At 52.9% G+C, this 26,913-nt stretch overlaps 11 protein-coding genes across 11 annotated transcripts; 6 read left to right on the top strand and 5 right to left on the bottom strand.

Annotated features, from left to right (window-relative positions):
- The first annotated feature begins 1,744 nt into the window (after positions 1 to 1,744).
- On the top strand, positions 1,745 to 3,664 carry BO66DRAFT_390248 (class I SAM-dependent methyltransferase). Its single transcript, XM_025646958.1, has one exon. The coding sequence runs from the start codon at positions 2,123 to 2,125 to the stop codon at positions 3,320 to 3,322; it is 1,200 nt and encodes a 399-aa protein (XP_025505951.1). The 5' UTR covers positions 1,745 to 2,122; the 3' UTR covers positions 3,323 to 3,664.
- Positions 3,515 to 4,453, bottom strand: BO66DRAFT_390245 (electron transfer flavoprotein regulatory factor 1). Its single transcript, XM_025646957.1, has 3 exons — positions 4,146 to 4,453; positions 3,808 to 4,046; positions 3,515 to 3,586 (listed from the first exon to the last, which is right to left on the bottom strand). Exons 1-2 carry the CDS (start codon positions 4,189 to 4,191, stop codon positions 3,856 to 3,858), a joined length of 237 nt encoding a protein of 78 aa, XP_025505950.1. The 5' UTR covers positions 4,192 to 4,453; the 3' UTR covers positions 3,515 to 3,586; positions 3,808 to 3,855.
- A 394-nt stretch (positions 4,454 to 4,847) lies between these two features.
- Positions 4,848 to 6,088, top strand: BO66DRAFT_370059 (thioesterase family protein; the record flags this gene model as incomplete). Its single annotated transcript, XM_025645403.1, has 4 exons — positions 4,848 to 5,269; positions 5,348 to 5,357; positions 5,494 to 5,663; positions 5,732 to 6,088. The coding sequence occupies exons 1-4, from the start codon at positions 4,898 to 4,900 to the stop codon at positions 6,086 to 6,088; spliced, it is 909 nt and encodes a 302-aa protein (XP_025505949.1). The 5' UTR covers positions 4,848 to 4,897.
- A 3,621-nt stretch (positions 6,089 to 9,709) lies between these two features.
- BO66DRAFT_38235 (uncharacterized protein) lies at positions 9,710 to 10,380 on the bottom strand. The gene has a single exon (XM_025646004.1). It carries the CDS (start codon positions 10,231 to 10,233, stop codon positions 9,847 to 9,849), a length of 387 nt encoding a protein of 128 aa, XP_025505948.1. The 5' UTR covers positions 10,234 to 10,380; the 3' UTR covers positions 9,710 to 9,846.
- A 564-nt stretch (positions 10,381 to 10,944) lies between these two features.
- Positions 10,945 to 14,427, top strand: BO66DRAFT_38218 (putative ubiquitination network signaling protein). Its single transcript, XM_025645993.1, has 2 exons — positions 10,945 to 12,967; positions 13,021 to 14,427. Exons 1-2 carry the CDS (start codon positions 11,221 to 11,223, stop codon positions 14,334 to 14,336), a joined length of 3,063 nt encoding a protein of 1,020 aa, XP_025505947.1. The 5' UTR covers positions 10,945 to 11,220; the 3' UTR covers positions 14,337 to 14,427.
- Positions 14,428 to 14,891: 464 nt separating this feature from the next.
- On the bottom strand, positions 14,892 to 16,261 carry BO66DRAFT_345570 (flavin reductase family protein). The gene is made up of 2 exons (XM_025644553.1): positions 16,051 to 16,261; positions 14,892 to 15,993 (listed from the first exon to the last, which is right to left on the bottom strand). Exons 1-2 carry the CDS (start codon positions 16,115 to 16,117, stop codon positions 15,014 to 15,016), a joined length of 1,047 nt encoding a protein of 348 aa, XP_025505946.1. The 5' UTR covers positions 16,118 to 16,261; the 3' UTR covers positions 14,892 to 15,013.
- Positions 16,262 to 16,429: 168 nt separating this feature from the next.
- Positions 16,430 to 17,312, top strand: BO66DRAFT_390238 (mitochondrial 54S ribosomal protein bL31m). The gene has a single exon (XM_025646956.1). It carries the CDS (start codon positions 16,560 to 16,562, stop codon positions 17,049 to 17,051), a length of 492 nt encoding a protein of 163 aa, XP_025505945.1. The 5' UTR covers positions 16,430 to 16,559; the 3' UTR covers positions 17,052 to 17,312.
- A 261-nt stretch (positions 17,313 to 17,573) lies between these two features.
- On the bottom strand, positions 17,574 to 19,579 carry BO66DRAFT_318397 (sorting nexin 1; the record flags this gene model as incomplete). The annotated part of the gene is made up of 6 exons (XM_025643598.1): positions 17,574 to 17,717; positions 17,762 to 18,370; positions 18,421 to 18,801; positions 18,875 to 19,359; positions 19,419 to 19,478; positions 19,546 to 19,579. 6 exons carry the CDS (start codon positions 19,577 to 19,579, stop codon positions 17,574 to 17,576), a joined length of 1,713 nt encoding a protein of 570 aa, XP_025505944.1.
- Positions 19,580 to 19,997: 418 nt separating this feature from the next.
- On the bottom strand, positions 19,998 to 21,199 carry mde1 (methylthioribulose 1-phosphate dehydratase MDE1). Its single transcript, XM_025646955.1, has 3 exons — positions 20,857 to 21,199; positions 20,313 to 20,788; positions 19,998 to 20,248 (listed from the first exon to the last, which is right to left on the bottom strand). The coding sequence occupies exons 1-3, from the start codon at positions 20,989 to 20,991 to the stop codon at positions 20,137 to 20,139; spliced, it is 723 nt and encodes a 240-aa protein (XP_025505943.1). The 5' UTR covers positions 20,992 to 21,199; the 3' UTR covers positions 19,998 to 20,136.
- Positions 21,200 to 21,674: 475 nt separating this feature from the next.
- Positions 21,675 to 24,177, top strand: clxA (calnexin). Its single transcript, XM_025644552.1, has 5 exons — positions 21,675 to 22,032; positions 22,098 to 22,380; positions 22,443 to 22,573; positions 22,631 to 23,284; positions 23,344 to 24,177. Exons 1-5 carry the CDS (start codon positions 21,907 to 21,909, stop codon positions 23,836 to 23,838), a joined length of 1,689 nt encoding a protein of 562 aa, XP_025505942.1. The 5' UTR covers positions 21,675 to 21,906; the 3' UTR covers positions 23,839 to 24,177.
- A 776-nt stretch (positions 24,178 to 24,953) lies between these two features.
- BO66DRAFT_318255 (CoA-acylating methylmalonate-semialdehyde dehydrogenase) lies at positions 24,954 to 26,710 on the top strand (the record flags this gene model as incomplete). Its single annotated transcript, XM_025643593.1, has 3 exons — positions 24,954 to 25,542; positions 25,597 to 26,234; positions 26,294 to 26,710. The coding sequence occupies 3 exons, from the start codon at positions 24,954 to 24,956 to the stop codon at positions 26,708 to 26,710; spliced, it is 1,644 nt and encodes a 547-aa protein (XP_025505941.1).
- Positions 26,711 to 26,913: the final 203 nt, after the last annotated feature.

Genomic DNA, 26,913 nt, shown 5'->3' with positions numbered 1-26,913 from the left:
TTATTGTTATTGTGATTATATCATCATCAGCGTCAGTTGCGCCGATACTTCTCTTCCCTCGATGTCCAGGGGCGAAAGGACACTGCCTCCTCCTCCTCCTCCTCCTACAGTCATATTATAGACACTCAGCCACGAGCTAGATACCCATGTGCAAGCAGCCACTCTCCTCAAATAACAATACCAGTGAATTATATGGTACCAGTAAGGCAATAGTGAATTCTGATCCCGGCAGAAGATAATCAACAGGAATAAAATAGAAAAACCAAAGACGATCGGGGGCCGGCACCTCGGCAGGAAGAAAAAAAGAGACAAGAAGCAAAAGAAAATCCCAAACCAATTAAACCCATCCCACTATTGTAGCCAGCACGGGACCGAGGGGGAGTTCGTCACGGAGGAACAACTCCGTGAGACATAGATCCAAACCACACTTCGAAAAAAAAACCCAATTTAAACTTTCTCGAACTTTTCGCAAATCACAACCGCAACAGACAGAGAAAAGAGAAAGTTCCGTGTGCATGTGCACGATGTGGGTGTGTGGTGTCGTGTTCGCTTCGAACCTTGGGTTTTCTTGTTGACTCCCCGGAAGTACCGGTACCCATTTTCATGGGTTCAAATTCCCAAGAGAAAGATGCCCGCCCGCGTACGCCGGGCGTAGTAGTAGTAGTTTGAAGTAAACTTATTAAGGACCCCGTGCCCGGAATTGGACATACTGAGTACGGTCCAGTTAGTACTAGACTACCGTAGTACCGTACCTAGTAGTAGTAGACTAGCACGACTTCCCGAGACAACTTTGTCCGGGTGAGGAAATGGGGGGATGGGCCTACTAACTAACGTTAAGTTACTACTTGGAAAACAAGGCCGAACACGAAAAAGCAAAAAGGGCTCAGTTGTGGTAGTTAGTATACATGCGGATAGGTAACTTGAACTTCCTGCAAAGTACTTCTGTCATGGACTAACTATCTCACGGTCAAAATCCCGACCAGACGGATCAGATGCCCCCTCTCTTTCTCTCTCGCGTTCTTGCATTGCATTTCAATCTATGCAGTCAATCGGGGTTTGTCCTGATCTATCTATCGCGGGGAAAAGGTTCCGAGAGCTCGGATGCCGTGCTGCAAGTATGTACGGAGTACTGTGCTGGTAGTTCTGGGATAGATATTACCTTTTGGACAAGTATAAGATCTGCTTTTCTCAAATGTACTTTGTTCTCGTATCATCCTGGCGTTGGAAATATGATTTGATTCGGCTTCATTCGTGGAGCTGGCGGTAGGGCGAAAGATTTGCCGCCACCACCACTAGAAAGCTACCTAGTACTCATCGCTTCCCTAGGCTAGGTCTCCGAGGGGGCATTTCGGCGAGTATTCGGTGCTATACTTTAGACGATGATTTCCAAGATCTCCAAGAGCCGTTTCAACGGTGAGGAGGGGAAATAGATAAATACTCATTTTCAGTCCACGCTAACAGGCAAGTCAAGAGGGTCAAAGGGGAGAAAAAACAATTAAGGCCAGGCCGGGTCCATTCCAGAAACGTTGGCCTTCCGGGACCACTCACTGCACTTAAGCCTGGAGTCGACGATAGTAAACTACGAAGTCACTAAAGTAAACTACTAAAATTGCGTCGCAACAAGTGGAGTGGCCCTAAGGGGTCATCGAGCCGGGGCGGTTCGATTTTCTTGTCACAATGTGGTTTTCTAATTTTTTTTTCTGATTTGATTTGATTTGATTTGATTTTTTGCCCCCCTCCTTTAGGCCTGACTGTTTTCGTTTCTTTCTCTCGTTCTCCCCTCCTTTAATCGAACACCTTCTCCTTCCATGGGTCAGATTGACCTGGAACGGTGTCCGAGCTGCGTAACATTCATCATCACTCACTGTCTCCTCCCTCACCACTACCCCTACCACCACCACCACCACAACCACATTTAATACTGTCAGCCTCGCTTGTTTCGGCCCTTTTCCTACTCTATTTCTGTCGCCATTAACGTATCATGTCCCTCCTAATCGAACTCCTGCCCCGTTCGTGACCGATCTGCGCTGCCACTGTTTGTATGCGGAAGAATGCACATCGTTCGTTCTTAGCAGGTCCCCTCAATTGACGAGCATCCACCACTCCACCTGAACCCTCCGAAATGGATATCATGTCAAATGGACCGGCGGTCCTTGCGCCTGCCGCAGCTTCGGGCTCCGACCTTCATTCCACCGCCAGTTCGACCGGTATAACCCTGGCAGCGACGTCGACCTCCTCCCTCTCCTCCCTCAATGACTACTCCAATTTTCCCTTGATACGCCATGGCGATCGCACGTATCTCCGAGACCCCGACAACCAGTATCCTCTTCCCTGCGACCTTCCTGAGATACACCGACAGACCTTGCGCTCGCTCATGCTCATGCGTGTTTTCGGGGGGCCCTTCTGCAACCCACATTTGGCCGACCGCGCCCCGAAGCGAGTCTTGGAACTCGCCTGTGGTTCAGGATTGTGGTCCAGCATGTGCCACGATTATTTCGCCCGTCGTGGCCACCGCACCGTGTCCTTCAACGGCATTGACATCGTCTCCGTCGCACCCGACCTGCGCAAAAAGGGTGTGAACTGGCAATTCAAGCGTCACGACCTACGCAAGCCACGCCTGCCATTTCCCGACGACTATTTCGATTTTGTCTTCATCAAGGATGCGGGTATGTGTCCTTCCAGTCCGGCCCAGCAAGCCTCGGGATTGAGCGAGCCGTTGCGTGTTCTCAAGTCCGGGGGTATCTTGGAAGTCTGGGATTCCGACTGGGTGTTCCGCTCTCTGCTGCCCAATCCGGCACCCGCTCGCAAACTGGCCTCGAGAGAACAAGAGACCGCCGATGCGACCGCGACGTACACCTTCTCGTCTGCCACGCCATTCACGCGCGCCCAGAACAAGTTTCTCCAAGACTACAATACCTGGCTTGAGAAAGCGTTCGATCAGCGGAAATTGACTGCTCTACCATGCGCCACGATGGGCCTATCCTTCAATGCGGAGGTAGACGTCCTCGAGAAGGTCGACAGTCGTCGCATTGCCATTCCGTTGGGCGAACTACGCTGGGAACGGGAGGGGTATGGAAAGGAAACGAGTGGTGGAACTCGAAGACAGTTGACGGCCGATCAGTTATCCATCCGACGCACTGCGCTTCTGACGGTCATCCAAATGATAGAAGGCATGGAGCACATTCTTATGGAGGCCAGCGGGAAGAGCAAGGACGAATGGGATCGCTGGTGGGCATCAATGATGACCGATTTGTTCCAGAAGGATGGCCTCGCGAACGGGGAGTGCTTGGAAGTGAGTGCTTGGTGGGGTCGAAAGATATAGGCGCCTTTACCGGCGGCCAGGATCGTGAACTCAACGTTTGGTGTTCAGGCGAATGAGAGGAAAGGAAAAAGAAAAAAAGGAACCGTGACCATTTCTCTTCTCATATTGGTGATACCCCCACGTTTCTCTCTTTTTTTTTGGTTCAAATTGCCATAATGTTCATTTCTGTATAATTTTTGCTGCGAGGTGTGTCGGATGCGGATGGTTGGATGCTATTTGTTCTCATAGCGCTGTTTCAACGTGCGATACCGCTTGAGGTAGTAGCTGTTTGCTTTCATCAGTATCACTGCTCACAGTGCACCCATGTGTTTATAAGTTTATGACATAACGATATATTGAGACTGTACATCCATAGGAAATATCAAGAAATTATGATTAACCGCATCGGATTTGGGGAAGGGATAAGTGGATAGGTAGCGTGGATCAGTGCTCGTCGGCGAGGTGTCGAAGCAGACGGGAGCAGTAAAGGCATGGGTAGTACTTACAGAGCCTCGATTTCTAGATCATTGAAGGATAGAAGGTTATTGATTGGTTCAATGAAGCTGCTGCAATTGCAAACAAGTGAGGCGGGATAACGCACCCTTCTTAACGAACTCCGCTCGTGCTATACCTTTCCGAATCTGCTCTTCATTATCCAGGTGTGCCTGACTGCTAAATGCCTTGTGTAGCCTGTTCCGGAAGTAGTCGTAGCCCAGAGGATAATTGCGGCCGAGGAAAAGGAGCTCTGTCGATCGATCAGTCAATAGCCATAGGCTTGGTTACGGTGCTAGGAATTGCTAAGCACAGCAGTCGAAACTTCTGTCAGAGATAAGATATCACCAACCTTTGTAGATATTGATAACTTGATAGCGGAGTTCTGGGCTAGTCATGATTAATCCATTCAGTGTGAGGAATGTTGAACAGTGAACGGTCTTTGGGCAGGAAGATAGCGACAAGGAGATGAGGAAGATAGGAAGGCGACGATGGGTTGTTGCCGCTTGGTGGGAATGGGGGTTGTTTGCTTCCGCCGGAACATTACCGGTGACGTCGTCACCCGGCGGCCAGTTTTGTATTCCTCGAGCCTACAATCAACCCTACAGGAAGATGCAATCCGGGATTGACTTATGAAGTGCTTGTACAAGCTCGTTGGGCATCAGAAATAAATGGTGGTCATGTAGAGTACTCCTAAGGTAGCAGCGTATACATAAATATGGCTCGTGCCACCCCCAACAACCCGGCTCTGCGATCTGAATATGACGCTGTATATGACGCTGTACGCTGAACGGACGCTAATTCCACCATAAATGATAGTAGATATATACTGTAGATCTCAACATATGCGACCCTAGAGGCCCATAATTGATTCAATTGAATTGATTCCCAAAGTAAACCTCTGTTGTTGTGGCCTCGACTGGCCTCGGCCCTGCAAGGCCGCGGGGAGACGGAAGAGGAGTGATTGAGTGGGGTTAACCGAACAGCTCCCCGGCGGAGAACTAACCGACCAGCTTGAGAGGTGCTTCGAGACCATCCAAGCAACAGCTCCATCTACGGTTCCTATCGATGCTATAGTTACTGACCACACCCCTTATCACCACCATGGTACAGCTACAGAGCTTGAGAAGGCAATGCCTCTCCCTACAATCCCGATCCTTCGTATCGACTATTCGGTCACTCTCGACCTCTTCTTCGTCGCAGAATGCCCCCTCGTCGACAGCGAAGTCCCTTTCTGCAACAGGCCCCACCACGAAGAAGCCTCACGGCATTGATCCCCGATGGCTGACCATGACCAAACGTAGACTCGGTCGCTGCATGATGTTCGGTCTTAGGCCGTCACAAATTCAAGAATCCGGCGAATTACTGCAACAGATCGCGCGGGATTGGCGAGAGCTCGTCGCGGGTAGCGAGGGCTATCTGACCGATGCATCAAGAAGAGGCTTGTTCAAGCAGGCTGTCGCATGGGGTGAGATGGTACGATGGCCAACTTTCGCATTCCGCTCAAGCGCTTAGGAGCCGTGCTAACAGCCAGATGTCGCCGCGGCGCAATAGGATAGCATGGTAAGCCGACCCTCTCAATGAATTGCTTCTATGTATAGCTTCCTAACCACCACGGCAGGGTACATATGCCTCTCTTACCTAGAATCCGACTTTGATCCCAATCCAAGTCCGCCATACACTCTAACGAGGAATTCTAGGGCATGTCAACAATGTCACCTACGCTCGGTACGCAGAAACCGCCCGTGTGTATTTTACCCGCAACTTCGCGATGCACATCGATCCGGCCCGTAAGAAGGAATGGATGAACCTTGTCAGCTCCCGAGGGATTGGATTGATCATGCGAAGCATCAAGATCGATTACAAATTCGTATGACCAGAACCCGCTCCCCCGAACGATTTCACGAAACTGATTGCCGGGTTGGCGTGCGTGCGCAGCCGATGACCTACCCCGACCAAGTTACGGTATATCACAAACTGGTTCACGACCCTGCGGCGCCCGACGCATCACCGTGGGCATTCCAGCTCCAGGCAATCATTCTCTCGGAGGCGCGCTTCCGACCTGCCGCGCGCGTCCACGAGGATCTGGTCACATATGACTATAAGCAGGCCAAGAAGACCGCGCTTCCACCTTTCTTGTTTGAGCAGCTCAAGAAGACCTGGGAGCTTCAAGAGCAGACAAAGGAGTATTGGCGGCAGCGCATCCTGGACATCGAAGCGCGGGTTCGGGCGCTGGAGGTTGAGAGCTGGGATCGGGAGGATGCCGTTGAGGATACCGGATCTGCCAGGAAGTGAGGACCTCGACCTCCCCTCCACCAACTTGTGGCTTTGCGGGCCAGACCCTGTGGTTGATTGAGTGGAACCGAGACATGGAGGCTTTGGCTATCCGGTGATAGAAGGCGTTGGCAGTGATTGCCAACTTAGATGCTAGCCAGATACAAGCAAGCGAGCACGAGTTTGTATAGAGCCGCTTAGCGAGCTATAGAATAAAGTGCACTGTCACATGTGGACATTTGCTCGGACGTAACTAGCTCTGTGCCACCGGAACTGTATTGTATGTACAGTACTACTAGACAGTATGGTACCTCCCTTCCGAAACAGTCGCGATTTGTCGCACTGCAATGCCTGCCAGTATGGATCAAAGCTGATATGTTCCATTGAGTGTGGCGGTGCTCCGCCCTAGCCAGTCAGCAAGCTAATTAAGTTAGTCCCTGATGCTCTTAGGCTGTCAAGTCTCGACACATGCTGACCTGGTCTCGTCGTACTCGTATACACCAGATATAGCTACTCAGAACCCACGCCAAAGCTACTTCTTGACCTCGACGAAGCCTTGAACAAAGCGTTTGTATGATGGCAATCTTATGCTATGGATCATGCATACCTACGATTCCACAATGTATGTTTAGGTTACTTCTGCTACCCACCTAGGTACCGATCGATTCGAATGGTGTTCAAAGGAATCTCGGAAGAAAGCCGACGACGAACCGTCCCGACTCAGCCCGTCCAGTCCTCCGCAAGGGTCTGGAGCATTTATGATTGGTGCCGGTAGTCTATCGCTGAAGAATTTGTCCCGAGAAAAGAGTTTTTCTGCTTGCATTTGGAAATGAGAGCAGTGAGTCACTGACAGCCAGCTTGATCGAAACCAGATCTCGTTGACCAATGGGTGAATATTCTGGAAGAGGTCTCTCCTCATCAGCCCATCGATCCCCGTCCCAAGGAAGACCCGGGATAACCCTGTCAGGATTCGGAGTGACACGACGAGGAAGGAAGAAATTTTCTCTACGTACTGCTTCAATTCCCCAGCCCTTCACTTCAATTGAGGGGAAGGAGCAAGAGGAGGGGGGAAGTTGTGCCCGACTGTAGATAGTGCGAGTTCGCAGACCAGGGTTTGCCGTCTGGAAGTAGTAGATGATCGCCGACGCCTTTCCGCTGGAAGTTCTGGCGGTTTTAGTTTCTAGTTCTCTAGCAAGGCTAGTCTAAAACTGCTCTGCTAGCAAAATTTGGGACTCTGGGAGAAAAAAAAAAAAAAGGTCGAAGGCTCGAGATTCCTTGGGTCCGGCCGGCGCCACATAAGAGGGTGGGAAAGTGGAAAAGTCTCCACAACGCGTGGGCCTCCCTCTTTTCCTTCGCCTGTGAAAGTTGTGAAGAGTCTCTGGCTCGCCGAAAATAGATTCGCGCGGGACCGAGGCTGAGTGAAGTTGTCTGTATGGTATCGATGAAGTACAGCGAGCGATCTTGCCGGTCCCCGTCCGGACCGAGATGGCCTTGGTTACGGTTGTCCTGGCATATCGGCATCTTTCTTATACACGGTTATAGATTTGGATGTGGAAGAAGGTGCATCGAAACTTTGTTTAACCAGAGAGACCTTGGGTGAAATTGGCCACGAGGGAGCCGGAGACTTGGTGCGAAGTCTTTACTGTATCGTTCTCTCCATCCGGGGAAGTCCTATGGTACTGTACCGAGGCTTCAGCTTCGACGAGTATAAAGCGGCATCACCTCCGTTGTTGCTGGGCCCCAGCAAGATGAACTGCTTCCATGTACTGTATCTAGCCGAAACCCCAGGTAGAAATGAATGTCTCGAATTGTGGCACAGGAGGACGGATTCTGGACTCAACCGCCGCCGATGTACAGTACACCCCCCCCTTGCATGTGGGAGGTTTCCAATATGCACTTGATGCCACTTGCAGGATGATGGCCGTATCATACGTACAGCAAGTTGTACATCTGATTCTGGGGTACATCTCACCATCTGGCAGGCAGGTGGTCAAGATGTCGAGCCGTACATAATCAAGCATGACCGGCGAAAATCTCACTTATTGATGTTGGGATGGTCTACTCCGTTCTCCGCACAGATTCTATACACAATTTAGTCACCACAAGTTTGTATTGAGTATAAGGCAGGCGGCCAATGAAGACTATTTACAGCTCTCGGATCGCCAGATTGGCTTCTTCACGCTTGGACCTTCGCCTTTATCGAATCGATAGCCTGGAAAGGTCCTTATCTTATTACTGTGTGAGTATATTGGTTTCAATCCGACTTTGCCCTTTCGAGGAGGATTTCCCCATAGCCTAGCACTCTTTTGATCCTTACTTGGAGGGGGGGATTGGGGAGCGATCAATAAGAGTCTTTCCTGCCTTGTGCTACATGAGTAGGTATCCGGGGAAGGGAATCTCTAGATGATCGACCCACAACCTACGGAGTACTTGCTATTGACTCCCTGACGGCACTACCGTTTGACCTAGGTACTTCATTCCATCGGTCAAATTTCCCTCTAGCAAGACCAACGGGCATGAAGATACAGTATCTAGTCGACGGGCCAAGGATGGCCAAGCCTATCCATCATCTGACAAGACTTGCGGGGTCGCAATCGACCGCTGGGCCAAGTCAAAAGTGAGCTGGACGCAATTTGCCCGTTCGGGGACATGGCCGGTCGATCCCCTCCGCAGGGATTGTATCTTCCCTGCCCCTGTTTCTGAACAACCCATTTACCCTGGCTTCCACATTTACCCTAGACAAGCGCATGGGCTTGCTGGCCCATTGGGCAATGCAGACTGGACAGCGATATCGCCTTTCGTTCCGACGGCCCTGAAGTGGGAGGTGCTGAAGAGACATGGCAGGCCATGATGTTAGATGATGTTATCCGACAGGCGGTCGGTCGATAATAAAATACCGTATCTTCAGGTATGGTACCGGTTTCGTCAAACGGCTCTCTCCAGGGTAATCGAGCTCTCCACACTTGACAGCTTCGGACAACCGCAGGCTACCTCAAGGTCCGTTTAATCAAACAGCTGCGACGATCTCGCTAGCATTCTTCACGACCCCAGATTATTTCTCCCTGTCTAGGTCTTGTAGAATCAAAGGTGAGCTTGCGATGTATCTTTTCCTTACAAATACGGATGATGCACTGGTGGCGCAATCAAGCGAGTGTCAACTGACTTGTCACTGACCCTAGCCCGATAAGACCAGTGCTAGAACTTAAAGACGCTTATCTAGACCTGAAACATCTAGTGAGGTCGTGTGTCTGGCGGATATCACCTTCCCTTGGATTCTCGGCTATGCGTTTGTTATCTGAGCTTTGTCGACTGCAAGTTGACGGAATGACCAAATGATGCGAGGGGTAGAGTTTCAACTGCATGTACCCCAAGTGCGGCCTAGAATTGAGCGTCCGTTGTCATTTCCTCGTACATCTCAAGGAGCACACGGGTTTCCTACCCCCTCCTCACAAGAGAAGCCTACGTGGGATGGGATCGCCAGATCGCCCAGCCTAGTTGTGCCCTAACGCTGGACCAAGCGCATCAACCCCGGTCATGTCAAAAGCCAAGAGCATAAGACAGAATCAGTGGGCGAACGCGCGTGAAGGAGGGGTAAAGCGTGAGAGGGTGAGCAACAATGTCCTTCGCAGGCCTATCAAGATAGCTTGATTGCAGCCAGGCCGGGGCGAACACGTAGGCTCACGAGCCCGTTTCGTCTTATGGTCGGTCCGTCCAGAGAGGCTGAAATTCAGACCCCGCTGATCATATTGGCCGGGAGAAAACGAATTCAGATGTACTGCTCATGTGAGAGATACCGGCACGCTGTCGGTGATGCCATCATGATGCTGTACTGTAGTGTACTGTAATGTACTCATGTGCTGGTGTAGTGGTGGGTTATAGGCAGCATGCACGGTAGTAGTTTGGCTAGGCGGGTGAGCGGCCCGTTGAAGATCGGAGGTGGGCGTTTGTTGATTGTCCTCAACTCTGTTGGAAGGACTGACAAAGACTGTTTCGGGTAGAAGCGTTTTTAGTCTCAGCCTTGAAAACAGAGAGAGACCCTTTGAATTGGTCTCAGCTTGGGGGGGGCGGGCGAGATTGTGGCTGAAGAGCCAGGTGTCTAGTTTCTCCTGCATCGAGCCGTCAGAACCGATTGCTTCGGGTGTCAATTTCTGGTCTTGTGTCAGCATGTACGTATGGAAATTTGTCCTTTTTCAAAGTGTTTCGAGATAGTGAAGCTGAAGAAGTACAAGCAGTACAAGCCACATAGCTTGTTGTTCGAGATGAGTGAGTATAGTATAAGTTAGTAGTTAGTTGCTGTTGGTGGTAGACTCAGGGATTGGACAGTTGATGCCCGGGCGTGTCCTGCATCAGCCCATTCCTATCAGCCAACCGGAATCCGGCGCAGTGCGAGCCACGTATGGTAATGTCAGGTACTGTGCGGTTCTCGATACGACGCAGGGTATTGTTGCCTGAGGTTTTCCAAATGTTTCTGCCTGAGATGACCCTTCTTTTTTTTTTCGGCCCTCTGACGATCCGTTCCAAGCTTTTGCCTGGTCTTTTTCCCGCCGCTTCGTCTATCCAGAAACCCAAAAGTCTCTAACCAAACCTCAGTTACCTTCATTTTTCCCTTCTCTCTCTCTCACTCTCACTCTCTCATTTTCTTACCTTCTTCTTCCACCTCTTTTCCCCTCCACTCCACCCTCCCCCCCCGCCACCTTTCCTTTCTCTCTCTCTGTCTCTTCTACTCTCTTCCTTACTCGTTCTTCTCCTACAAACCCACTTCTCACTCACCTGCACATCCACCCCCCTCTACCCAATTCTGATCCAATCCCATTTCTTCTTTCCTTTCCTTTCTCATCTTAGTTCTGGCTCCATCCCATTCCCCGTCCATTTCCTCTCTTATCCTTTCCCTGTCATTCCTTTTTTTCCTTCCCGCACGCTTCCTTGTATTGAAACCCTTCTCTCCCTTTCTCTATCTCTTCATCCCCCTCCCCCAAAAATTAAACATCATCTCTGCTCACCATTTCCCGCACCTTCATTTCTCTTTCCGACCTCCCCTCCCCTTCCCGTACCCTTTTCCGACGCTGTCTTCGTCTTCAATTCTCGCCTGGTCCAAGTCCTTGGCTCCCTCTTGCCAAGCTGACTCGGACCTAGGTACTTAGGCTCCCTTGTCCATGCCACGTTCATCGGCTACGGCTAGGAAGAGTCATAGCAATCGAAATGAGAACGGTCTTGTCGGTCCCGGAAAGAAAGTGAACAAGCAGAAGTCGAATGGAAATCTGAATGGGACCTCGGCCAGCACCTCGAATCCGACTTCTGGCCCTTCCACCCAGGTCGACTGGCAACCGTCCCGCTCGTCCAGCGACTCGGCTCTAACCTCAACCGCCGCAACCACAAGCAAGGTGAACGGAAACACTGATTCTTCCAAGGCGGAGGGTAACGGACGAGGTCAACTGAATGGATACGCAAAAGGCAGCGCGGACATGTCATATGGTCAGACGAATGGTGCGGCGCCGCAGAATGGCGGACTCGCAGCCCAGGCGTCGCGTCGGACGGACAAGTCGGTGACCGGTACCAAAAGGTCGGCCTCCAGTGCTTCGATTAACCCGCTCCAACTGGCCTCCACGATTCTCAAGTCTTGCCCGATGTACGACACGATCGCGATCTTGATCTTTCTGCTGCAGCTTCCGCCTATGGTTCTTACTCTGGTTCAATTCTTGTTCGCTTCCTTGACCTTCATGCCTCCTGGTGGCGCGTCTTCCGGCTCCCTCACCTCCAACTTCGACATTTTTCAGGGTCCCGCCGGAACACCATCGCTGGGTACAATGATTGCGATGGATGGGTTCTGCCTGTTGTTCTGGGGCCTCTTCATGTGGACCTGGGCGCAGAATTTTGCCCTAGATCTCGCTCACGTGCAAGTCGCCATCACCCTTGGCGGCGGAGGCTCTGGAAAAAATGGAGGGGTCAATGCGCTCTGTGTTGGCATCGTCCTCGTATTACATCTTATCCGCAGTAAAGGTATACAGGATTTTGTTATAGGTCATCTGCTCTCTTCCAAAATCGTCAGTCCCGATCTCCTCTCGCAGTATTCCCACCTTATGCCCACCGAATTCCGACGCACCGAACCGCAAAGCTCTCCGAGCTGGATGCGGAGTCTACTTGCGGTGCATATATTGGCTCAAGCTGGTACTGCCATGGCGAGACGGTCGATGGCTAAGAACCGGTCTCCGGTTCCCCCTCGGAACGGCAAGCGCGTGGATACCGAAGCATCCGCCGGCTCGCAAACACAAATCGATTCTGCGTTCGAGTCCGGCGCAAGTGTCTCTTCCTATATCGGTGCCGATGGTCAGATTATCACGCCCGCCACTCACAAGGACGGTCGCGATAGACTGATCTCGGCCAAGAAACGCAGGAGGCAGGCGAACCAGGTTCGGAATCGTCAGCCTTTCTGGGCCGCACTCGCAAGCACGAAAGTGACGGTAATGAGGGAATATGAGCATTCTAGGGCTTTATCGAAAACCGGCAGAGGTCTCGCAATGACGGAAGAGGATCTACAAGGAGTGTCTCTGGATGATGGGCTTGTTTGGATAACCGAGATTGATAGCTCTACCATCAAGTTTGCAGCGGGCGATCTTGCTTCGCCCGATGATTCTTCAGTTTCCGGGGCTTGCGAAGCAGGACGTCTTGGAGGAGAAGAAACGGAACCATTCTACGTCTGTGTTAATGGTGCACTGTGGGCGACCGCAGTGATCAACAAAGTACAGGATTCGTCTAAGGGCTCACACACTGTGCATTGGCGGGGTGAAATTTCGGGTCTCGCGCCGAACTGCGCCTACACCTGCTCTTTCATGCGGAGCGATACTGACGAGGAAATCTGTGTCATGAGCGTCAAGACCCCCGCCGCAAATGACGCAGAGCAAGGTACTACGAAGCCTCCCCGCAATAGATTTCAATATCACTAACGCCACTTTTAGTATCTTCGGTATCAGTTCCTCCGCAGCCAACTTATCGTCCGTCTTCCCCGACTACCACACTCAAGAATTCGATCGTCAACGCCGAGGTCAAGCTGAATGAGAAACGCTCTCGGCTGAGAAAGGCCAAAAATGATCACAAGCTCGCAATCTCGAAGATCCGGAAAGAGTTGGAAAACTTCAATCACCGGCTTCAGAGCGGTACGGATGAAAATCGACAGAAGCAGCGCTCGCTACAGCTCGAAAGGAATATCAAGCAAACCGAGGAGGCCACCGCCGCACTCGAAAGCCAGCTGGACACCTTGCAGAACGTCCCGGAGGAGGAACTCGAGGAATGGACAAACCAGAAGGCCAAATTCGACCAAGAGTTGGAACAGCTCAATCTGGCCAAGGAGGAACTCGTTGCTGCTCGAACTGCAATCTCCCGTGAGGTGTCATCTTTGGAAAGTGAATTGAATTCCACTGTGCAGAGGAAAGAACGCCTTCAGGGCCGCCGGACTCGCGTCAACGAACAGTACGAGCGCATTGTCTCTGCTAACGCACAGGGTCTGAACGAGAGGGAGCGTCGTGCTGCGGAACAATTTGCGAGGGAACAGGATCAAGCCAAGCTGGAAGTCAGCTTTAACGAGCAATTCTCCAGCATCGGTCAGTCTGTGCAGGAGTACCAGTTGCGCACCAATCAACTCTGGCAGCAAGCTGCCGCTATTGAACAAGCCATTCAGCAACAGCAACAGCAGCAGATGCTCCTGGATCCCGCTCCGCTCACTCCGGAAGGAAATCTGCCCGGCACGAACCCTCTCACCGATGCACCCAGTTTGTCCCTCGCCGCCTTGACTGCTGCTCCCACCACCCGATCAATCTTAGGACTGAGTTTCCCCGCGTTGAAATCCAGCCCTCTTCAGCAGACTTCGTCCCCTGTCGGTGATTCGCTGTCTCATCCAGCCAGCCCGGTTCAGGCTCCGTCTTACCTTGCCCACTTCCCGACATCTCCAATCGGCCATAGCGGTACCTACTTCGATGCTGATTTCGCTACGCGGGACCGCTCGTTCTCCAATCGATCTGCACGAAGCAGTCTGTATGGGTCTGATTTTGTGGACGCCCACAGCCGTCGACACCCTTATCAGTTCGATCTGTCGGATTCGGTTGCTGACAAGCGGAGCATCTCTGGCTCAGATGGCAACGCTCAAAGTGCGGGTGTCCGACCCATTGCTAGCCCGTTCCAGCGGGCCGGCAGCCGGGGCAGTGGCAGTGGAAGCGGCGGTAGTGGCAGTAGCGGCAGCGGCAGTGGTAGTCCCAGCTCGACTGGCAAGGGCAACTAGGATTTTGAGATGGAGTTTCTCGCTCTGGGGCACCTGACTCTCAAAACTCGTTGAATTCCTTTCCGTGTTTGTTGATCTTCATACGTGATGCTCCAGGTTGTGTGGGTGATCGTATGTCTTCGGGTTTGGTGGACCGACAGGGTTGATTGAGCCTGGAGCTGCGATGCTTGTTGATCTGGTTCTTATCGCAAGCCTATGAACAAATAAAACCGTGTCATTAAGTAGAGTCTAAACTTCCTACATTGCGATAAAAGAAACCTGTTGCATGAAGTCTGCTTGTAGTAATCAGGACTAGAGATCTATGAACTTTAGAACTTGTGTTCAGTGCATCCGACTAATGCTGTAAGTTAGTGTCTGTAGTGTCTGTAGTGTATGTAATGTGGCAGCGCGTAACTAGCTTGCACAGCCAGTAGCCAACTATATTGCATTCATCTTAAACCAACGAGCCATTCATACCTCTATGTCATCTGGTATATATTCCGTAAATCGAAAATCTTTATATAACAACCCCCAATGAATCAATCAACAAGGGTATAGGTACAGTACACTCCCACTCCCACTCCAACTCCACCAACCCAACGATTCCCAACTCCCACCTACGCAAGCCCTATCTTCCAAGCATAACATACAAATCCAAGTCCAACCAATATACACCACTCAAGGGGGAAACAAGGCGTTCAAATCTCTTTCCCCATCTCCCAAAACCGCGTATCCGCATACGTCAAACACAAATCCTTGGCGTCCTGCTGGACCTGGTGGTCCCTCATCGTGGCTGCTGCTTCTCCGGCATGTTTTGGACGGGTGATCGCCCGCACCACCCTCCCCACCACGATCGTGTGATCCTGCACCTGGATCGACTGCGGCAGCACTCGACACTCGAACACAAAGGGGAAATCGTCCACCACCTTTTCCTGGTCCTTTGGGTGTGCAGCACTTCCGGGGGATGGATTCCGGCGCCGTAATAACGGGAGAGGAGGGGGGTGTGCGTCTTTGGGGTTGGTGGTGCTGGTGCTGACGGTCTCGCTTTCGACGGGCGAGGGCGGCAGAGCCGCGAATTCATACCCCGCTGTCCCCGGCTCCTCCTCCTCCTCCCCTCCTGACGGACCCCCTGTCTCCGGGGCAGGCAAGATCCCTAGCCGACGGTTCCCGCGCGAGAAGTCCCGGGCGAGGGCGGCGGTGCGCGGATGCGGCGCGAGGAGGTGCACGAGAAAGCGGCCGGAGGACTGGAGGGCGGTGAGGGTTTCGGACGGGCGGCGGACGTTGAAGGAGATGATTGGGGTTGGGTGGAGGGTTACTGTGTTGAAAGACGAGACGGTCATGCCGCGGAAGGGGGTGGGGGATGAGGGAGGTTGCGATGGTGATGGGGATGGTGATGCGGAGGTGTGGGCGTGCGCGTGCGGATCGGTGGAGGTGATGATGGCGACGGGGTAGGGGACTTGGCGCATTAGTAGGCGGATTTGCGTTGATAGGTCCTGTTGGGTGGGCGGCGTGGGTAAGGGTATTTGTGAGGGCTGTTCTTCTTGTTCTTCTTGGTGGGTTGCGGGGGAGGTGGTGAGGGTTCGTTTGCTGGTGGTGATGGTGTGGGACGTTGGTTTTGCGGAAACGGTGGGAGTGGGTGTAGCAGGAATTGAATGTGGTAGTATTACAGGGGTGAGGACTAGAGAATGGGTCAGTTGATGTGCGATTGGGGCAGTTTAAAGGTGTTGGGGTGTACCTCTGAGCAAGCTGGAGCTTGCTGCAGTCCGGCCTGCTGCAAGCATGTGTCGAGAGTATGGAGGCATATTCGGGTAAGTTGTATGTTGGAAGTTGTCGTGATGAATGATGACGGGAGTATGGATGATTTGAGCTTGATACTCAATGTTGCAGCAGTAAATCAAGAACAATGCATTAACTAGTGCCCCTCAATATCATCGTGTATGTTTATGCAGTTAAGGAAAGTTAGTTAGAATTACCTCCGGAGGTTCCCCGAAGCGCCGATTGTCAAGGAAAGAAAAAAGGGCCGCCGGAGCAAACTGACCGCCTACCGGATCCGCGCGCATCCCAAATTTCCCCAGCAGCTCGGGAAAAAGAAGAGAGAGAAAACCGCCCCGAATTGACCGCATCCAAATCGCAGATCACAAATACAAAACACATATCACCCACTCCTTCTCTTGCTTTAATCCCCTGAAGGTCCAGGTCCCAAGACCAGACCCGAAACTATATCTGCAACCCCCTCCAAAGAAAATGTCCTTCACCACCCCCCTCCGCCGCAGCACGGTCACGGCCACGGCCACGACGGCCCGGCTTCAACCCTCGACGACCTTCATCTGCTCGCAATGCCGCCATGCCACCCTCCTGCGCCGCCCCAAGCGGCCCTACCAGTTCACGCAGCTGATCACCCTGTCAGACGGCAGCACCTTCACGCACCGGACCTCCTCCCCGCTCCCCATCTACCGCTCCACCCGCGACACGCGCAACTCCGTCATGTGGAACCCCTCGTCCAGCCGGCTGGCCAGCCTGGAGCAGGACGAGGCCGGACGCCTGGCGGCCTTCCGTGCCAAGTTCGGTCGCGGGTTCGACACCAACACCGCCCCTGCTGGGAGCGAGGCCGAGAAGACGGCCGACGCCGAGGCGGCTCAGGCGGAGGCCGAGGAAGAGGACGACAACCTGTTGGATTTGATCAGTTCGTTCGGACAGCAGGAGGCCGGCCCTTCGGAGAAGAAGAAGAAGTGGTGATTTGGGTCTTAGTCGTTTGTTTGAGGAAGTTGAAGCGAAACGAAAGGAGGGGGCGAGGTTGATTGTTGGCCCCGGCCTTTTTTCCGCCTTCCTTTTTATTTTACCCCAGCTAGATTTGTACTATGTGACGGGCTTGAAGATGGGGAGGTGTTTCTGGGATCGTTGTTGTGGGATTGTTTTTCCCTCCCCCCCCAAATTTGTTTTTTTTATGTACAGTATACACACACATCGTCATCATACCACGCACCTATTTGAATGGAGTTTTCTTGCTTGTTCGTTTGTTTCAAATTTGACATTGGGATTAGACTACATGAGGTGAAGAAAAGTAAGGGCTTAAATGCGCTGCTAAACAGTTATCTGGGTTGCGTACTTGTTAAGAACTCGCCGGATATGAACAACTGTGCGCCGCACCGAGGGATTGCAAACGAGACACAAGGAGTATAAAGACTATGACAGTTGGAGGGCCGTCAATGAGTCGTGGCGGGTTATTTTATACAGAGGCGAGGGAGAACGGGATATCACTTAAGCCTCTTCCGCTGCTTCGGCTGGGGCTGTCTCCGGAACTGATTCGGTTGGAGCATCGCCTGCCCCAGGTGCACCATACAGCAAATTGCCTTCTTCTCCCGCGTCGAGCTGCATGAGGAAGGTCTCCCACAGTTCAATCAACTGCATCAGTCAGTATATGGTATTTCGGAGATTGAACCTGAAACACATACCTCCTTCTGGGCTTCGACGGCGCTCTCCAGGAATGTCTCCACACCAGACTTGAAGTCCTCCACCTTCTCCTTCTCGAATCGCTGGAGTTCATTCCGCATCAACCGGCCCATATCCTCGAACAACAACCGTGCCTGATGGGATTTCCGTTCAGCATCGGCCACGTCGGCATTGATCTGCGTGAGGCGATCCTGTTGGGTCTTTCCTTGCCTGAGCAGTTTCTCCTGGGTGTGCTTGCGTTTCTGCAATTCAGCCTCGGCCGCATGCCAGCTGTGGAATGCCTTTTGTCGTTGAGTGAACGCTGTCTTGACACTGCCAATCAGTCGCAAGTACTCGTCGATAGTAATTCCGAGGGTGAGAACATCCTGCTGTGCTTGACGCTCATATAACTCCCTGATACGCAACTGAAGGTCGGAAAGACCCTCCAAAGGGGCCGACAGTGCAGGAGAGAGCTCGACAGCAGCCAAGGCGTGAATTGATGCAGAAAAGTCGCCCGCTGCTTCGGCCAATCCTTTCCGCTGAGCCACCACGGAGTCGACAGACTTCAGCAACGCCTTCAGCTGATTCTCCAAGGCATCGAGATAGATCTTGCGGTCATGGAACCACTGCAGATTTGTCAGTCAAGCGTTCCATGTGGCTCGGGGATGCCGCTTACATCGTCATGTTCAACAAACTTCCCACCTCCACCAACATTAATCCCGAAAGAACTGAACATGCCCTTGCTTTGCCCGAGATCAGGTTCCCGATTTTCCTTGTTCTTCACGTCAAGGTTGAACGTGTCGCTCTCCAGGAAAATCTTCAGGTCCCCATCATGTTGAAGAATGGGATGCGCCGCAATCTTGTTCAACATGCGCTCCAGGGCAGCTCTTCGAGACTCGACGAAGTTCGTATCGAACCGACCTACTGCTTGCTTCTCCGGGGGTGGAGGAACAACGACACCGGGGTTGTTGTTGTGCATGGAGTTGTAGAGCCACAAGAAGTCGCGGTATCGCCGGCTGACCGTGAACTCCGGTTGTCTGTAGGCTTTAGAGGTCGTCTGGAATCCAGCGTTAGCGTCCTCTCAACCAAAGGGGCCGACTAGCTCGCAGCCCGACAAGCGACATCCATACCTTCGTCCTGACTTGATACACGATATGACTGCTCGTGAGATCTCCAACTTTGTGCGGGTCGCCAACAGTGATGTCAAAAGTCGGATTCGCGGCCTTCTCGACGCTGATGCTGGGTTCGGACTGTCGCTTTGACCCCTCCACATCACTCGGGGGCTGGACCGGCGGAGGGCCTCGGAATCCCGCACCATCCTCTTCAAGGTTTACAGACTCTCCCAGCGCCGCACTACTGGATGCCTGCGATGCCGAAGAGGTCGGACGCACGCCGCGCGCGCCGAACGCCTCCTTTTGCGGTGGGGTCGGAGCCTGTTCGTTGGGGCTGCTTTCCGTGGCCTTGTCTCCAAGCGGACCGAGGGGGTCGAAAGAATCGTCGACGGCTTCTAACTTGGTCGCCTGCGCATTGATCCGGCGGGTGCCCCTGGGGCCTCTTCGGACGGGAGAACGGGAAGCATTGTTGGAGCTAGCTGGCTGTGTCGGTTGGTCGGGAGCTGTGTCAATGTCGGTTAGATTATGCGGACAGCAATTAAGGAGATATTAGAAGACGAACATGTCTCTTGAGTGTCAGTTTCGGGAGCGGTATGGGTGGGGGGCGACTGAGATGGGACGTCTGCATGCGGTGCATTAGAGGAGACACGATTGCGATTGTATCCGTGACTGCCTGATGTCTTGCTTACCGCCCCACGGGGAATCTCCTGCGTCGAGATCCATGAATAAGGATCAAATAGGAACAGGGATGCGAGAAAGATTTGAGTTCGGAGTATGGAATTGGTAAAATGGTGTCCGAATAGCGAGGAAGACAGGTACGGAGGGACGGAGGTGAAGGAGGAGGAGGAGGTGAAGGAGGGACCGCGGGATGGAGGAGTGATTGGCGATGACGGGGAGCGATTCAGTCAGTCAGTCTGTCTGTCTGTCCGTCGACAGGGCGGCCCGCCTTGACGAGCCTGAGGATCCCGCGCCAACTCCGAATGGTTTAGGCTTCTCCCGCCAAGACCCTCCACCCAGCGAGCTGTTTACAGTAACTTGTTATTTACTTAGCTACTACTTCGTAGTTGTACAAGAATGACATGAATTAGGCTTCATGTACGAAAGAGTTGATCGTGTCTACTCTACACTACAGAAATATGCTGTGCGATTGGCATACATTCGTCATTGCATGAAAGCTCGTGTGAATCTCTCTCTTCCATAATCAACTTTGACCACGCTTTCATCCCATATATATAAACTCCGCTTCGTCATCATGGCTATGCTACTAACGAACAAGATCCTTATTTCACCCAGGGAAGACCAAGCTTGTGCATTTCCACAGCCAGCTGGAACAGATAGTCCAAGCTCTCACACTGAGTCTTCGCCTTGGCAACATTGTCACCCCAGACGTAGCTAGATGCGCCTCCAATTAGTCTCCAGTCAACCATACAAATGATACGCGAGCGCGATGACTTACATTCCGTGTCTACGGACAAGGACGGCATAGGTGTCCGGATACGCATCCATCGCCTTCTCCAAGCTACCAGTCAGATCCTCCTCGAACGCCGTGTTGTCGATGATGGGGATGCGCAGGGTATCGAAGAAGCCCAGGTAGCCCTTGCCCTTTCCAGCGGGAATACCCTTGATCTGCTCAATGTTGCTGATCTCAAAGCAGGCATCGGGGCCCTTCTCGCGCTCGACCAGAAGCGTCACCAGGACGGCCCACTGGGAGTGGGTGTGAATGCAGCATCCGGCGCCACGTTCAAAGGCGGCCAAGAACAGAGGAGTGCAAGCGGAGGGGTTCAGGTTGAGAGGTTTGCGGATGTACTTGCGCTCAGACGGGGGGTACTTGGGCGTGGGGAACTGCAGGACGAAGATGTTCTCAGACTTCATCATCTCCTTCTGCACACCGGAGGGCGCGATGAAAATGTGTTCGCCCTGGCGGATGGAAGTCTACACAGAACGTTTCGAATTAGCACACGCATTTTGGGTCATCCTCGAGGATTGCGACAGCTCCGTACCCCACCACCAGTACCGGTAACCCAACCCCAGTTGTAGAACCGGCGACAGAGATCAGGAATCAGGTTAGCCGGGTGCTCCGGGTCGGAGGATTGAACCAGGTGGTCATTGTTCTGGTTCTCGTGTTCTTGGCACATGGCGATTATTGTTGGGGTTGTGCCTCCGCAGATTGGCAGTGTAGATCCCGGTGGTCCGTGACGGCGGCTGGAAAGTGATCGCAGCGCCTCTTTAGTCTGTTGTCCGTGAGTGACTGAGAACCTCCAGACTTATATGCCCTTGCGACAATCGGTATGTCTCGAGTCACACAGCGACAAATGTTGTGGTGTGACAGGAAGAGAAGAGGGGAGGTCGAAAAAAAAAGACGTTGGGCGGGGAGGGGAAGAAAAGCATCGGCCATTAATTTCAATTAAGGTAGCGGGGGGGAGAAACACTTGCGCCATCGGCTGGTTGTCATTGGCGGACAGGCAGTACATGATGGATGACAGATTGAAAAAGAAGCCCCCAAAGCATATTTTTCTGATAAAAGTAGGGGCGCTTTTGCTCTCAAGGGATAGGCGTAGAGGCATATCTGATCTATTTGAATCTTGCGAGCACGAACATCAAGAAGGTCATGCACCACAGCTGGGGGTAGCACAAGCAGTGTTTCTGCTAAATTACCCCAATGACAGTACCGAAACAGAGCGAATACGCGCTAGGACGGCGTAATTCTTTGGCAGGCTGGCTAAACCAAATCGGGCAGGCGGGACCTTACCCGCGGGCCCCAAAGAAGCAGCGGCCGCGGAAGAGAGAGGAAGAGGCCACCTGGAACTTCCCAGCTTCATGCAGCTTCTTATATAACCAACCTTCCATTTCCCCCATTCTCCCCCGTTCTTCTGTCTTCACATACCCTCCACCTCCCACCCTCCCCCATCCCTGCTTGTCGCCCCATTGTACCGCGACTTCTTTGAGATATTCTCTCCTACAATCACCCGGCCCATCGAGGTTAATTCGCGGGTGCGCTCGTGTGTTTGTTTTCGTTGTTCTAGCCTCCAGAGCGCCAATCCCCATTCACAATGCGTTTCAACGCTGCCTTGACTTCCGCCCTGGTCTCCTCGGCCTCCATCATGGGCATGGCCCATGCTGACGAGACCGAGAAGAAGCCCGAGACCACCTCCATTGCGGAGAAGCCTACTTTCACCGTATGTTGAATCGTCGCCCGGTTCTTTCTGACCACAGTTGCATAATGCTGACTCCGCACCAATAGCCTACCACCCTCAAGGCTCCTTTCTTGGAGCAGTTCACCGATGACTGGGATAGCCGGTGGACTCCTTCCCACGCCAAGAAGGAGGACTCCAAGTCTGAGGAGGACTGGGCCTATGTTGGCGAATGGTCTGTCGAAGAGCCTACTGTGCTGAAGGGAATCGAGGGAGACAAGGGTCTCGTCGTTAAGAATGTTGCTGCCCACCACGCCATCTCCTCCAAGTTCCCCAAGAAGATCGACAACAAGGACAAGACCCTGGTTGTCCAGTATGAGGTCAAGCCGCAAAGTACGTCCTGTTCATCGCATATGTACGGCCAACTCGAAGGGTTGCTGACCATTCGCTTTTAGACTCCCTGGTTTGTGGTGGCGCCTACCTGAAGCTTCTCCAGGACAACAAGAAGCTCCAGTCTGAGGAGTTCTCCAACGCCTCTCCTTACGTTATCATGTTCGGTCCCGACAAGTGCGGTGCCACCAACAAGGTACATTGGCTTTCTGCAAACAATTGACGTGTGTAGCAGCAACTAATCATTTTCTAGGTGCACTTCATCTTCCGTCACAAGAACCCCAAGACCGGCGAGTACGAGGAGAAGCACCTGAAGGCTCCTCCTGCCGCTCGTACCAACAAGGTCACCTCCTTGTACACTCTGATTGTCCGCCCCGATCAGACTTTCTCCATTCTGATTGATGGTGAGGAGGCTAAGAGCGGTAACTTGCTCGAGGACTTCAGTCCTGCTGTCAACCCCGAGAAGGAGATTGATGACCCTAAGGACAAGAAGCCCTCCGACTGGGTCGACGAGTCCAAGATCGCTGACCCTGAGGCCACCAAGCCCGAGGATTGGGATGAGGATGCTCCTTACGAGATCGTTGATGAGGATGCCGAGAAGCCCGAGGATTGGCTGGAGGATGAGCCCACCAGCATTCCTGACCCCGAGGCCGAGAAGCCCGAGGACTGGGACGATGAGGAGGACGGCGACTGGGTTCCTCCCACTGTTCCCAACCCCAAGTGCCAGGAGGCTGCTGGCTGTGGTCCCTGGACTGCTCCCCTGATCAAGAACCCCGCCTACAAGGGCAAGTGGACTGCTCCTCTGGTCGACAACCCCGCCTACAAGGGTCCCTGGGCCCCCCGCAAGATTGCCAACCCCGCCTACTTCGAGGACAAGACTCCTTCCAACTTCGAGCCCATGGGCGCCGTAAGTTATCCCCTATCATCTCGGCTGTTGCGTGAACAACCGACTAATTCCTGAGACAGATTGGTTTCGAAATCTGGACTATGCAGAACGACATTCTCTTTGACAACATCTACATTGGTCACTCCGAAGAAGATGCCGAGCAGCTCCGCAAGGAGACTTTTGATATCAAGCACCCCATCGAACTGGCTGAGGAGGAGGCCAACAAGCCCAAGCCGGAGGAGCAGGTTGTCGAGCCCAGCGTCAGCTTCAAGGAGAACCCCGTGGCCCACGTCCGCGAGAAGGTTGATCGTTTCGTTGGTTTGGCCAAGCAGGACCCCATCGCTGCTGTGAAGCAGGTTCCTGATGTTGCTGGTGGTCTCGCCGCCGTGCTTGTTACCATGGTGCTCCTGATCGTGGGTGCTGTCGGTGCTAGCAGCCCGGCTGCCGCTCCGGTTAAGAAGGGCAAGGAGGCTGCCAGCGCTGCCAAGGAGAAGGCTGCGGAGGCTGTCAGCTCTGCTACCAACACTGGCAAGGGCGGCGCCACCAAGCGCCAGACTCGCTCCTCTGCCGAGTAAACGGGCCTGCCTTGTTGACTCTGGGGAGAGATTAGAGATGACGCGGCCCAAAAGTGAGCATTCTGTGGGGAGGGACAGCTTCCGACCCAATATTTTGTTTTCTCTCGATTTCCATATTATACCTACCTGTTGCAGCGTTCAATCCACGATTTGTTCTTTTATTCCAAATATGTTGGTTGGCACAGCCAGAAGAAAGGCTGTTCCTGCTCCTGTCTGTGATGCGATATGAACGCCACGCTCGAGAGGCCTGCCTCGGATTGTTTTGAGACCTGTAAAGTAATTGATGAGTAACTGATGGAAGAACATCAATCATATGGTTTAAGATCGTCCCTAGCTTAGTAATTGAGTCTTCACCTTGGAGTATCTTCTGCGGTTGGAGTTGTGAGAAGCCTCAGAAATGAGAATCCGACAATTGCATCTGTCCGCGGAAAAGAGGTAATACTAAATCCACTAGATATTAACTTATAAGTGCAAACAAAGACTTTTGATCGGAACGTCCTGCCTAGTATCAAGAACGATGAAAATTCCTTCTAGGTCATTGTAGTATACCTGCCAGGAGGAGCGGATGGATGAATTGAGAGATGGTCGGGATACCTAGGTAGTACCTACTCCTGTAGAGATGACCAGATTGGCAAGTAGTTCCGTGGGGCATGATGATTGGTGGTCAACGCCGAGGAAGGGCGATAACCGCATTCATTATCAGTGATTGTTAACGGTTGTGATCCAGTCATCCAGTGATACCGGTCCAGTGACGGAGCCTCGGCGGCCAGGAACGGAGGGCCAAACCTGGGGAAACTTACTCCAACTTCTTATTAAGTAGTAGCTATCCCTCCGAGTCCCTCCTGCAGCTTCCCCCCCTCCTTCTCCTCACGCGCTGAGCTGTCACAACGTCTGTGCTGTCAACAACCTAGTACTTCTCTATAAATCAGTCCCCAGTCACTCTCAATTTCTCTTCTTCCCTTTTTCTCATGATGGCCGCCCATCGCTCTCTTGCCCGCTCTCTCCCCACTCTCCGCGCTGCTGCTCCCCGCACGGCCCTCACCGTCCCCAGATTATCCGCCACCAGAACGTCTGCAGCTTTAGCTTCACGATCCAGACATCTTTCTACCGCTATCATGGCTCCCTCTTCTCTTTTGGCATCTTCATCCCCTTCTACCACTCGCAGTCTGCATGCCACAGCCCAGCAACGGACCCCCGCAACCACCTCCGCGGCCTCCACCGCCACCGACTATCCTACCGATCACAGCCCTGTTTCGAACCCCATCGATACCACCAACTTTCTGGACAACGAGTTTGTACAATCCAAGGCAACCACTTGGATTGACTTGCATGATCCAGCTACCAACAACCTCATCACTCGTGTGCCTCAAAGTACCGATGCGGAGCTGAAGGCTGCCGTTGAGTCCGCCCAAAAGGCCTTTCCGGCCTGGCGCGCGACCAGCGTGATTGCCAAACAGCAGATCATGTTCAAGTTTGTTAGCCTGATCCGGGCCCACTGGGACCGCCTGGCTGCCTCGATCACCCTGGAGCAGGGCAAGACCTTTGCCGATGCCAAGGGCGACGTTCTCCGTGGTCTTCAAGTGGCTGAAACCGCCTGTGGCATCACCACCCAATTGACCGGCGAGGTGCTCGAAGTCGCCAAGGATATGGAGACTCGAAGCTACCGCGAGCCTCTGGGTGTTGTGGCCGCCATCTGTCCCTTCAGTTAGTATATTCCCCGACCGGCGGTATTTGCCGAGGCTAACCGCGGGTTCCCAGACTTCCCCGCAATGATTCCCCTCTGGTCGATCCCCGTCGCCACCATTACCGGTAATTGCTTGATTCTCAAGCCCTCCGAACGTGACCCCGGCGCAGCCATGATTCTGGCCGAGCTGGCTCGGGAAGCTGGTTTCCCACCCGGTGTGGTCAACATCGTGCACGGCTCCGCCAAGACGGTTGATTTCATCCTCGATGAACCTTCCATCAAGGCTATCAGCTTTGTTGGCGGTAACCGTGCCGGTGAGTACATCTACACCCGGGGTTCTGCAAATGGCAAGCGTGTCCAGGCGAATCTGGGTGCGAAGAACCACGCCGCGGTCTTGCCGGACTGCAACAAGAACCAAACCCTCAATGCTATTGTTGGCGCTGCCTTCGGTGCTGCTGGTCAGCGCTGCATGGCCCTGAGCACAGTGGTGATGGTCGGAGAAACCCAGGAATGGCTGCCCGAGATCGCTGAGCGGGCCAAGGCATTGAATGTCAATGGTGGTTTCGAAGAGGGTGCGGATCTCGGCCCTGTCATTAGCCCCCAGAGCAAGAAGCGCATCGAGGATCTGATTGCCAGCGCCGAGGAAGAGGGTGCCACTATCCTGTTGGATGGTCGTGGTTACAAGCCCGAGAAGTACCCCAACGGCAACTTTGTAAGTGGTCTCCGCAAGTGCTGCATTGAATCTTGACTCATGAGATCTCTCTTCTCTAGGTTGGACCTACTATCATCACCAACGTGACCCCTGAGATGAAGTGCTACACGGAGGAGATCTTCGGCCCTGTCCTGATCTGCTTGTCGGTGCCTACGCTCGATGACGCTATCGAGCTCATCAACAAGAACCCGTATGGTAACGGCGCGGCCGTCTTCACCCGCTCTGGCCCGACTGCCTCGCGCTTCCAGAAGGACATTGAGGCCGGCCAGGTCGGCATCAACGTGCCGATCCCTGTCCCGCTGCCCATGTTCTCTTTCACCGGTAACAAGAAGAGTATCGCCGGTGGCGGTGCCAACACCTTCTACGGCAAGCCTGGGTTGCAGTTCTACACTCAGCAGAAGACTGTGACGAGCCTGTGGCGCAGCGAGGATGCGATCAGCACCAAGGCCCATGTTGTGATGCCCACACACTCGTAAGGTCGATGGAAAACAAGGGAAAAAATGAGAATAGAAATCAAAAATACCTTGAATGTTGCATCATGCCTATATGCGGTGTTAGCTTTCACGCTGGGTTGCTGAATTAGCCTTGTTCATATCATTGTTTTTTTTTTAAAATTGAATCTCCGAGGAAGAGTGTTATACCTGCATCTTAACGGCGGCTGGTGAACAAATTGCTGAGG

Source organism: Aspergillus aculeatinus (genome assembly GCF_003184765.1).
Source record: "Aspergillus aculeatinus CBS 121060 unplaced genomic scaffold BO66scaffold_13, whole genome shotgun sequence".
NCBI classification, from domain to species: domain Eukaryota; kingdom Fungi; phylum Ascomycota; class Eurotiomycetes; order Eurotiales; family Aspergillaceae; genus Aspergillus; species Aspergillus aculeatinus.
This window is presented reverse-complemented; position numbering and strand designations above follow the sequence as displayed.